At 35.3% G+C, this 12,074-nt stretch overlaps 3 protein-coding genes across 3 annotated transcripts in view; 1 reads left to right on the forward strand and 2 right to left on the reverse strand.

Annotated features, from left to right (window-relative positions):
• Positions 1 to 80: 80 nt before the first annotated feature.
• LOC107485447 (uncharacterized) lies at positions 81 to 5,267 on the reverse strand. The gene is made up of 12 exons (XM_021140823.2): positions 5,009 to 5,267; positions 4,810 to 4,913; positions 4,620 to 4,700; positions 4,152 to 4,255; positions 3,962 to 4,048; positions 3,613 to 3,815; positions 3,042 to 3,243; positions 2,902 to 2,952; positions 2,715 to 2,813; positions 2,560 to 2,619; positions 2,128 to 2,252; positions 81 to 1,473 (listed from the first exon to the last, which is right to left on the reverse strand). Exons 1-12 carry the CDS (start codon positions 5,065 to 5,067, stop codon positions 354 to 356), a joined length of 2,295 nt encoding a protein of 764 aa, XP_020996482.1. The 5' UTR covers positions 5,068 to 5,267; the 3' UTR covers positions 81 to 353.
• Positions 5,268 to 5,593: 326 nt separating this feature from the next.
• LOC107485448 (uncharacterized) lies at positions 5,594 to 6,760 on the forward strand. Its single transcript, XM_016105985.1, has one exon. It carries the CDS (start codon positions 5,594 to 5,596, stop codon positions 6,758 to 6,760), a length of 1,167 nt encoding a protein of 388 aa, XP_015961471.1.
• Positions 6,761 to 7,218: 458 nt separating this feature from the next.
• Positions 7,219 to 12,074, reverse strand: part of LOC107485517 (uncharacterized) — an 82,625-nt gene continuing 77,769 nt past the window's right edge. The window contains exon 14 of the mRNA XM_052260159.1: positions 7,219 to 7,358. Within this exon, the coding sequence (XP_052116119.1) occupies positions 7,234 to 7,358 (125 nt within the window). The 3' untranslated portion in view covers positions 7,219 to 7,233. The remainder of the gene's footprint in view (positions 7,359 to 12,074) is intronic.

Genomic DNA, 12,074 nt, shown 5'->3' on the forward strand with positions numbered 1-12,074 from the left:
ATAAAAAAAGAAATATGATCATAAAAATTATTTGTGCAAAATATTAACAAAAAATTAAAAAAAAAAGATACGAAACTATATGAAGGAAGATCAAGAAGAGGTATAAAATTAATGTTAACTTATATAATAAATATGAGTTGAAGTAGATAAATTAGATTATCTTAATCAATTTATACATGTTAAAGAAAAATAATATTAATGTTAAAAATATAGAATAACATAAGACGCCTTGAATAGAGGGGGTCATAACCGCAAGTGGTAATCAACCACTTTATATACGAGATGAGATGAGATGTCTTCAGAAACCCATGTAAATATGTACAGTTTCCTGACTTATATTTTATACAACAGATTCAATCTTCTTGAGTAGCTTCATCATCACCTTCGTCCATGGCATCATCCTGCTTTTCATTCTCTTCAACATGGTCACAACATTGAGTTTCTTCATCAGACATAGCTCCACCCTCTGCATTGATTCTACCTTCATTGCCACTGTTGCTACAACTCTGCGTGTCCGAGTCAGTTGAACTGCCATCTTTCTCTTGCCTTTCACCACAATTATATGCAGAACCTCCAAACTTCTCCCTCAAATCAGGAGCAACAATGCCAATCATATCCCGGAGTGCTTGCCGCTCATTCCGTTTAGCGGCAGCATCATCAGTGTTCTGACTCTCAGCCACCACAGTATTTGAATCATGCAATGGGCCACAACCTTCGTTATTGTCTCTGCTTGGAGATTCATTGTCTCCATGAACAGAAGGGGCTGTACTGCAAGCCCAGCTGCCAGCAACTTCGGATGTTAAAAGGTCTGCTGTTCTGATTGTGCCACCAACTTCGGTATCCTCAATAACTTTTTCAGTGTCTGTAGGATCATGTAATTGCAACAGATGCGAAACACGATGATCATGGGCTTGCTCCTCAGTTTCTTGTACATTTACATCAGCATCACACTGCATAGTGTCCCCATCTAGAGGACCAGATTTATTTAAATCAACATGCTTTATGCCATAATTTGAAGGACTTTCAGTTCCCAGAACACACTCAGTACCGCCAGCACCTTCATCCATCATAGCTGCAGCACCATCAATATCAGAACCAAAGCCACCTCTTACATCATGGTCATGATCTGCACTGGTGAACTCTTGTGTATTTTGGCATTCTTGACTTCTCACCTCACAATCATGCTTCTCAGTGTCACTAGCTTCATTGCTTGAGGTTTCTACTTGATCTCTATTGCGCTTCTGTGTAGATGCAGTTGAGCCTGCCTTTGCAGTATTTTTTCTATGGTATCCTGCAACTTCTCTCTCTCTTCCAGGGGTTCCACCGATAACTCCATCCATATCTACAGAAGTATTCTCATAATTCTCTTCGTCTTCAAGAGTTCTTTGCATAGCCTTTAATTGCTCCTGTTGCTTAGCAAAGAGTACTTGTATCTCCTCAGTAGTGGAATAAAATGCCCGTAGTTGTGTTTCCCTGCATGACATCAATGAGCTTCAGTGGCAAAATCAAAGCATAATGCAGGTGTAGAAGTTGCCTCGTAAAGTTAAAGTGCCGATCAGCATTAATACAAACAGTGCAACGTTGCAGCATGTTAACCAACAGGGACTACTAAACAAAGCTGATTAACTTAGCATGAATGACATATCCAACAGATGAATACCAGGATCCACAATTTTTACTGCAATGACATTGTTGAGTAGTCCATTCTAATAAATAAAACAAAAACTATTCAGCCGCGGTCCTACTTTTATTTAGGCTCAATTGCTCTGCTATTTGCTTTCATATTCTTGAAGATGTTTATACATCCTTTATTCTTCAAATTTTCAGGATAGCTAAAATCCATTCAGAATCTATGATAGTAATGTTCACATATCCATAATATACACACTGGTGATAATTCTAATTAAGAAGTCATAGAATTCTCGTTCCTATATATTTTAATCACCAATTTAAGAAAAAAAATGTTATATGTAAACTGTAAAGCAAGCCAAAGAATTACAGTATTCAAGTAAAGTAGCCCATGCTGCGATGTTCTCTAATATTCTTTTATACATATAGGTTCATCCTTACATAATTTTCAAACTACAGTTGTCCAGTGATCATATTAAACAGAAACTTGTTCCTTACCGAAGCATAAGTCTTTCCCTGGCACCTCTTAACCTCCTCCTCTCAAAATCTAGATCCCGCATTGCGGCATTTATCTCAAGCTCAAGAATAGAAACTTTAGCCCGTGCTTCTTCTCGAGCTGCCTGCTAACAACAGCAACAAATATTTTCAGTTTCACATAAAGAAACTTCACCACCAAAAGAGAAGAAGTGAGAGCTAAAGAAAATAAATAACAGATAGAATAGAATAAGGGGGGATATTGAATTAGAAAGCAAAAGCAACTTATTAATTAGAATTTATCAGTCTAGCAACATATAAATAAGATACTGTCATACTCTGAAGTCACACAGAAATAAGTCATTAACAGTAACAGCAATCGGTGGAAAGCAGACATCATTTAGACAAACACCTTTATACAAAAACATTCTTGTAACATGAAATTCTGATATCTACCTTTTCACTCTCAAGCTCTTTGCTTAATCTAATTGTTTCCTCTTCAAGTTCTTCTATTTTCTGCTCCATGAATTTGCATTTTTGTTCAGCGAAATAGTAAACAAATCCAAAATATGAAAAGGGCACATAATACACATACAAAACCATATGATTACCTTTGTTTGATTTCCAGTGGTCAGCTTCTGCTCATGCAATTCAGTTTCCAACTGGCGAACCTTATTATCAGACACAACCATCTTTTGCCTAGTATCCTCCTGCAACAAAATGTAACGAAGGCACAAACTTATTTATGAAATACACAAGTTGTCATCCATTGTAGGCTAAACATAAGCAGAACCATACCAGTTTGGACCTCAAGGTTTCAACTAGCAAACACCTTTCTCTCTCTGACTCCTACAACATACAAAAAGAATGACAGCTTATAAGCTTCAAAAGTAAAGAGAGTACAGTTTCTTACTGCTTTAGCGACAAAACCTTCAAACCTGAAGCTTATTTATTGTTTCATGTAGTTCTCTTTCTCTTCTTAAGGAAGCATCAGTGTGTCGTCTTAATTCCTCTTGAGCCTCAGACTGGGATCTAAAAACAGCAGCCTTCAGACCACTTGTGGCCTTTTCCCGCTCATCTTTTCGCTGAATCCGCTCGTCATCTAATTGTTCCCAGAGTTCAGCTATATTTACTTTCTGACTGCATGCAAAGGAACAAGTGAGAGGGACTCAATTATAAAACATACAGCTAGCGTAACCAGGGTGGGGGCAAAAGGTTTAATACTAAGCATGGTACCAAAAGGTCCATCCTCCTCCAACAGTCAATACTAAAATTCATCCCAGGATGTTACACACAAGAATATAGACACATGTACATAAGCACTAAATCATTCCACATTGCCAATTCTCAGAGCAATATAAAAAACAGTCAATCAAGGATCAGTTCAAGTTCAAACTACATAAAAATGAACAATTTCACTCCTATGACACTTGCATCAACATTGAGGACTAAAGTAGTGAAGAACTCAACAATCAAGAATTAAATAGCTCAGAATTATATAGATCATACCTACTTATTATAGCATTTGCTTCAGCAGATGACTGCATAGAAGCACTCAGCCTTTCATTGAGGTCTTCGATGGCATGTTTCTGTTCAGCAGTTACTCTATTAACATCACCTAGTTCCTTGTATTTTAGATCTACACTTTGTTGTAATTCTTTTAATTGATCAAGGTAACATTTTGCAACAGACTTCTTGGCTGATTGTAATTCCTATAAAATGGATTGTGGATTAGGTAAGACATTGTAGACCACATATTGATACAACAAAGAACAACTTGAGATTGAACATTTTATTTTAAAATCTGCATGCAGAGTTTTAGGAGAGAACATAAATTGAAAATACATCAGCTACATACACTTTCATGACGATCAACAGCAACACGGTTGTCATTATGCAAAGTATCAATTAATACCACCTGATTCTCCAACTGCTTCCTCAGCTCCTGCCAAGAATAAGATAGGATACAATTAACATGAGAAAAAAGAAGGGTAAGAAAGGAGGAGTTTACAGTGCTTAGGATATTGCATCCTTTTAAATTGACTTACTGTGTTTGATCTTTGAAGGCTTCGAAAATCATCAAGAGAAATGGGACCTTCGGGGGCACCAATGCCTAAGCCTTTCAATCTCTTGCTTTCAAAGGCACAACACTCTATATATTCAAGATAAGAAAAAGTAAGACAAATTTTAAAAGCACCACAAACTCAAATAAAACAAATATCTATATCAACCCTGATGTATCTTTCACATAACTTTCTGATAGAAAATTACATTATATATCATAATTATCAATTAGATGTTATATAAATTTCACAACGAATAGGAAGTAAACAGTTGATCACATGAAGTTATATGAAGAAGCTGCAAATGTCAAAATCAAATGTATAGGAAAATTATGAATATTACAACATGCTATAATATAATTTTCAAGCTTGAATTCTATAATGAACATAATAGGAGTAGAATGCTATAATGACAAAAACTAGTAAATTAAGTTTGGTTAATCATAACATTACCTGCTTTTCGCTTAGCAGCTGCATTATCTGGCATGGGGGAGGACAAAAGCACCTCTCGATACACAAAAGAAAATGTAAGATCTGTATCAAAAGATACAAAATATTTTTTGAGGGAACCAAAAAACCTGAAATCCCATTTATTAAAGAAAAATGAAAATTATGACTTCTGATAACTGGAAAGCATTCATACCGTGCTGAGGAGGAGCAGCAAACGATATAATATCACCATGGCAGACTTTGACAGCAGGACCATTCTTTTTTAACTTCTCCCAGTTAAGATAAGTTCCATTTGTGCTGAACAACACTTTACAAAAATCAGAATATGACAAGGGGGAAATTTCTCTCCAGGAAGGATGGAAATAGCCAAGCTCTGAAAAAGAATCCACAACCTTGTATCTTTCAACAAAATCGAGGTTGTGTCCACCATATTTTCGTTTGTAACCGACATCCTGTATATTCTGCAATGATTTGCACTAATGTTGTTCGAATCAATCTGGAATCGCACATCATCCACCAATTGGCGTTAGTAAAATATTAATTCCCTGGTCAGAATCAACCATTCAATCAAATCAAATCAAAATAAAGAGGAGTAATCGATATACAGAAAAAGAAGAATAATAATTAGACGGAGGATTTATGTCTTTTAAACAAACTCGTATTTTCTGATTTTTTTTATATATCTTTCTCTAACAAACTCCGACATGATCAGTTTTGGTCAAATCTTTTCAAGATAAAATTTTAAAATTTAAAATTCAACTAAAGATATCATTATGACTTGTTCCTAATTAATTTAAATCAAATTTCATCTTAATAGATTTGATATGATATGATATGATATGATTAAATTTAAATCAATCAGAACATAATTAATAGGTAATTCGCTTCCCTTAAATTATGTTCCACTCCTCTTTCTCTTCTTGAATATTTTCATTCTTGGCTTTCAAACAATTAAGTCATCGTTGATCTTGATCACAATGGCTACAATGTCTAACGATGAGTTAATTGAGATATTGTCTTGGTTACCTGCAAAAGCAATCCACAAACTCAAATCTTCTTCAAAACTCTTTTCAGAGCTTCCAAAAACTTCATACTTTGTAGCAAAACAAGCAGAAAACTCATTGAAGAAAGATCGTTCTTCATGCTTCTTCATTCAAAGAGATGACATTCTGACTCACAACGACGGCCTCGAGTTGCATCCTTTGCCGGGAGAGGAACTTTCCTCGGGCGTCCCTGAAAACATGCTACGATTCATCGCAAGCTCGCGGCTCAAGATTCTAAGCTCAAGCAACGGTTTACTCCTTTGTGTTCATCGATCAGAATTGTTTATCATCAATCCAGCAACTTGTTACTTTTTATATATTCCCCTCCCCAACCACTTGCAGCAGCGAGGGAATCTTCATAGTTTGTCCATGACACTGGAATGCGACTCTGATGATTACAGGTTGATTCTTTTTGACAATGAAGAATGGAGTTCACATTTTGATTGCCATGTTTACAGTCATAAACAAGGTGCTTGGAGCTTAAGGAAGAACCGTTTCTTTGCTGGATCTAGGAATTTGAAATTTAACATGCCTGTGATTTGCAATGGCACCATTCACTTCATCTCGGATTGCTCCAGATATCTTACTAAAAATAGCACTCATTTTAGGCCTTATATCATGTCTTATGAAATCTCGAACGGCGATGAAGATGAAAACGTCGAAACCAAGTTGTTAAGGGTTCCTAAAGAAGCAAGAAGGGGCTCCCATGATTTCAGTTGCCGTATGAGTATTTTCAAATGGGGAGAAGTTGCTGGCTATCAAACTATTTGCTTAGTGAGATTGAGAAAGCGTGTGTTTACGGTTTGGATTCTAACAAACTATGAGTCGAATTCGTGGAGAAGGATCTTGAAGGTGAGAGTGAAAGGAATGGGTTTAATGGAACAGAATCCTGAGATCAGAGGTTTTACCGTTTTGAACAGTGATCTTGTTTTTACTACGAAGAAAAAGGTCTATTCATATGGTTTATGTAGTGAGAAATATATGGTGCTCTCGAAAATTTGTGACCATGGGTGTGACTCTAGATTTGTTCATTTTATTCCTTATTCAGATACTCTTCGTCCATGTGGAATTGGTGCTAAAAGTTTGCGTCCTTATTTTTAATTAAGAAAACTTGACAAGCCAAAAAAGTTAGAATCAGTCACATTAAATGACTTAATTAGGTTTATATAATTAGAGGATGAACAAGACTCTGAATTTTATTTAATATCAAATATATTTAGATTCTGATTTTTTTTTTTGCCGTCGTTGAATTGATATTTTTTGGTGACTGTCGTTGAATTGATAAAATCCCATGTATGATTAACCATTTTAATTTTTATAATAATAATAATTTTCTCTTATTATAATACTGAGCATTTGATATTTTTTATTTAATTTATATTAATAATAACATTTTACTCCTACCTCTATAATCTAAAACAACATGTGCAGTTATTGGATGAAATTATACAAAAATCATGTTCTGCAACCGTTTCAGAACCCTCTTTCTTCCTATGTCATATATAAAAATTCAACCTATGTAATAATCCTACGCCCTTCATCAAAATTTTTGTTTTCTCTTCTCTTCAATATTGTCATACATTCGATTCTACCCTCTGCATTGATTCTACCTTCATTGCCACTGTTGCTACAACTCTGCGTCTCCGAGTCAGTTGAACTGCATCTTTCTCTTGCTTTTCACCACAATTATATGCAGAACCTCCAAACTTCTCCCTTGATTCAGGAGCAACGATGCCAATCATATCCCGGAGTGCTGGCCGCTCATTCCGTCTAGCGGCAGCATCGTCGGTGTTCTGACTCTCAGCCACCACAATATTTGAATCATGCAATGGGCCACAACCTTCGTTATTGTCCCTGCTTGGAGATTCATTATCTCCATGCACAGAAGGGGCTGTACTGCAAGCCCAGCTGCCAGCAACTTCGGAAGTTAAAAGGTCTTCTGTTCTGATTGTGCCTCCAACTTCGGTATCCTCAATAACTTTTTCAGTGTCTGTAGGATCATGTAATTGCAACTTTTTCAGTGTCTGTAGGATCATGTAATTGCAACGGATGCAAAACACGATGATCATGGGCTTGCTCCTCAGTTTCTTGTACATTTACATCATCATCACACTGCATATTGTACCATCTAGAGGACCATATTTATTCAAATCAACATGTTTTAAGCCATAATTTGAAGGACTTTCAGTTCTAGTACCGCCAGCACCTCCATCCATCATAGCTGTTGTGCCAGCACCATCAATATCAGAACCAACGCCACCTCTTACATCATGATCATGATCTGCACTGTTGAACTCTGGTGTATTTTGGCATTCTTGACTTCTAACCTCACAGTCATGTTTCTCAGTGACACTGGCTTCATTGCTTGAGGTTTCTACTTAATCTCTGCTGCGTCTCTGTGTAGATGCAGTTGATCCTGCCTTTGCAGCATTTTTGCTATGGTATCCTTCAACTTCTCTCTCTCTCTACTAACAGTAATTGCTCCTGTTGCCCAGCAAACAGGATTTGTATCACCTCACATGTTGAATGAAATGCCCGAAGTTGTGTTTTCCTACATAACATCGTTGAACATTAGTGGTCTAAAATTCTAATATCACAATGAAGTAAGATGCAGGTAAAGAAGTTGCATCATGAAGCGGAGGTGTAAATCAGCATGTAAAGTGACTATTATACCGAAGCAATTTATGAATGAATACTGCATTCGGAAATTTTCATTGAAATAACAGAGTAAGAGTAGAGTGTATATATAAAAGAAATGTTTAGTAGTGCATATTCGAATCAAGACAACACAATTAATCATCCAGAAACCTGCATTGTTGTTTAGGCTAAGATCATAGCTCTCGAATTAGTAGTCAAGAACTATAGAAATAGAACCTTATAATTTTGTGGTCAATTATTGACAGAGGAAGGGTGTATAAAATATAAATAGAACAATTGTTTTTAAAGTAGCAATAACTCTGAAGTTTTCACTAATAAGGCTCCCCAAACCCTACCCTTTTTTATGTCTATTTCTATGTCCATTACACTTCAATTCCGTTTTTCAGAATAGTTCAAGAAAATCCAATCAAAACCTATGAAAGTATACACTATTTATGATGATTCTAGTTAAAATTTCCTATTCTTATCAAATTTTACTCTTGACACAAATTGTTAATGCAACGAAAAAGAAACAAAGAAGCTGGAAGAAGTATTGCAACTTGAGTCTACATTGGAAAATAAGATGATTGTCTTTACTCATTCAACATAATTTTCAAATCATACACATCTCATTATTATAATAAATAACAAGAAATAATGCCTTACTGAAGCTTTAGCCTTTCCCTGGCACCTCTTAACCTCCGCCTCTCTGAATCAAGATCTTGCATTGCAGCATTTATCTTCTTTTTTCCTGATCAAGTTCTCCAATTTTCTGCTCCATGAAATACCATGTATGTTCAGCTAAATATTAAACAAAATATGATAAAGGCAACATGATTTTCACCATGAATAGGTTTAAGAGTGTGCCATAAAAAAACAACAAAAAGAAAAAGGTTTAATATATCTGGAGGTGCCCATAGTTTCCCTCAAGTTTCATTTAGATCCATATAGTTTAAAAGTTTGTAATTGATTCCATATATTATACAATAAATTTTAATCAAGTCCCTATAACTTAAATGTTTTTAGTTAAGTCTCTATATTTGACAAACATTTTTTAACAGGTCTCTTTACTATAAAACTTTTGTGATCAAGTCTCTGTGTTGTACCGAAATTTTCGAGAAAAACAGGGATTTATCATCCAGTATAGGAGCTTCATTGCAAATTCGTTTAACCAAAGGGACTTGATTTGAAAAACATGTCAACAGTATAGGAAATTGACTTGAAATGCTCATGACTTGATTAATTATTCTTATATGATATAGAAACTTGATCCCAAACTTTTAAACTGTAAGGATGTAATTCATAATCAGGTACAACTACAGGTGTCTCTGGAGTAACCAAACAAAAGAGTTACCAGACTACCTTTACTCCGTGTGCAGTGGTCAGCCTCTCTTCATGTAATCGGTTTTTCAATTGGGGAACCTTACTATTAGAGACAATTAGCTTCTTCTTGGTATCCTCCTAAAACAGGAAAGAATGAAGTGAAAAAAGTCTTTATAAAGTACATAAGTTGTGGATTTCTTATGTCAACAACCAAAATCTAAACCATACAAGATTCGATGTCAACATCTTGATGAGCAAACGCCTTTCTCTCTCAGACTCCTATAATATACCAAAGGGACAGACAGCTTGTAAGCTTCTTAAAATGTAGAGTACAATTTCTTATTCCTTTATTATTAAGAACTATCAAACCTGAAGCTTATTTATTGTTTCTTGTAGCTCTTTTTCTCTTTTAGCAGCAGCATCAGTGAGTCGTCTCCATTCCTCCTGTTCCCGAGAAACACTTGAACCATTTCCCATGGCAGGTTTCTGTTCTGTGGTTACTCTGTCAACAACCCCTAGCTAGTTTCTTCTGTTTCGGATCCACAGTGTTCTGTATTGCTTTGTGATTTTAGCTCCTGTACAATAAATCATAAATTAGGCACCACGCTGTATCTTGCAAAATAACAAAAAGAATCAACAGAATACAGAGAAAGATGTTATGAATCAGATATGCTTTTCTTTTAGATTAAACATTTTTTTAGAATCTATAGCATGCTGAATTAAAGATCACATATGCTTTTCTTCTAGGTGAAGATTACACACTAATAGAAACAAAGAAAGAATAAATTAAGACAGTTGTTGAAGGATTTCATATAAATTTCTTGACAAGACAAGAAAAACCATTTTTATTAGGTTTCAGAATTAATAAAATATAGATTTGTTACAAAATTTATTTTGAACTCTAAAACCATTCATCAATATTCAACAACCCAAACAGCACCAACAAAACAACATCGTTCAACAACTTGCTTAACTTCATCTTGTCTTTTAAGAATAAGCCCATAACATTATAAAACAATGTAAAATTCTAATGACCCTGCGGATTTCAACACTGAATTTGGGATTCTCTCCCAAGTGATATTCTTCACTCCTTAGTTTCAGATAGGATGGGAGTGTCAATGAGGAGAGGAACGAAATGCTATTTGTTTAATAAAATTCTGTTGGAGTTTATTTTTACCATAATAAAATTTAAAAGTAACTTAACTAATGATCAGAGAGGAGTATTTTTATAAAAGTACCCATGGTGGACATTGTTAACTTCCACCATATTGCAGGTATATTCACATCTACCTCGCCATATCTTAATTGAACCATAGCAAGTATAATACCTTTCCTTTATCTCACCAGAAATCCCGACAATTGCATATGCCGTTCTTAAAATGATGGAATCGACTTGCATCTCTCACTATTATCTCCCTATTTGTTATGAGTGTCATAAACTTTATTGCAGAATGGCAGTCAACACAAATTCTCAGATTTTTTGTAACTAGAATGGGATTGGAGGGGCTGATATTAAGAAGTCCAAATGCAATGGCTATTTTTTCACTATGATATAGGAGAATCTGTTCTTTCTCCTCTTCTTCAACATCATGGAGAACAAAATTAGTGATGAGTTTGGAAAACTCTAAATTAATACTTGTGATGACTAAACATTGTTAAAATAATTAGTTACAAAATTATTAATCTGATTATCATTTAACATATTTTTGGTTAATAATTTTGTTACAGGATCTATGATGGACCGGGAAATAAGTTTCTGACTTAAGCCCAATAAGCAGCCTTGCTACAAGCTTTATACTATAAGGCTGAAATTTTATATTAATGGGCCAGAATAAATGTTAATGTTACAAGCCCAACCAAATGCTCTCTTATTTGCTTCCTATGCTTGATCCGCTACACAATTGTATCAGGAAAGCAAATGCTTATTAAATGGGCCAACTTTGATCATTTTGTCACAAGCCCAAAATTATACTAAAAAGAATAGCTTCCATGTTTGGTCCGAATCAAAAGGAAAATGAAAGCATAGTGCTTCCAACGGAACCAAACTCTAACAAAGTGATGGATTTCAAAATCTATTACATTGTTAATTAATGCATGGGGAACATGAGAGAGAAAAATTCAGCTGAAGTGATTGATGACTATTATGTCTTACACGCCACTCAATAGGGAAGTAAAAGCAAGCTAAGCCTAATTAATTTGATCAACCACTTTGTGTTGCTTTTCTTTCAGATTCTTTAATTCTCTCTCATCTCTTTCTTCTTCTCTATTCGGTCCTTGTCCAGGAAACAATGGAGGCCGTGCTCTTCACCGAAGAAAAGGAAAGAGAAGCATGCATCAAGACCATCAAGCTAATGATGGCAAGAAAACATACCAAAAGAAAGATGAGCTGTGGCTAAGATACTTACCAAATGTGGTTAGATTTGGTGAAGCTATCTTGAGCCTTTCATGCTCAAAA

Source organism: Arachis duranensis, chromosome 4 (genome assembly GCF_000817695.3).
Source record: "Arachis duranensis cultivar V14167 chromosome 4, aradu.V14167.gnm2.J7QH, whole genome shotgun sequence".
Lineage (NCBI taxonomy): Eukaryota > Viridiplantae > Streptophyta > Magnoliopsida > Fabales > Fabaceae > Arachis > Arachis duranensis.

What these genes read in the sequence shown, in the direction of transcription:
- LOC107485447 (XM_021140823.2), bottom strand. Translation starts at nt 5,067, where the DNA reads ATGTCGGTTACAAACGAAAATATGGTGGACACAACCTCGATTTTGTTG. An exon ending in AAACCTTGAGGTCCAAACTG is followed by an intron (nt 2,814 to 2,901) that starts GTATGGTTCTGC and finishes ATTTTGTTGCAG; the next exon opens with GAGGATACTAGGCAAAAGAT. An exon ending in AAGAGCTTGAGAGTGAAAAG is followed by an intron (nt 2,253 to 2,559) that starts GTAGATATCAGA and finishes TGCTGTTGTTAG; the next exon opens with CAGGCAGCTCGAGAAGAAGC.
- LOC107485448 (XM_016105985.1), top strand. Translation starts at nt 5,594, where the DNA reads ATGGCTACAATGTCTAACGATGAGTTAATTGAGATATTGTCTTGGTTA.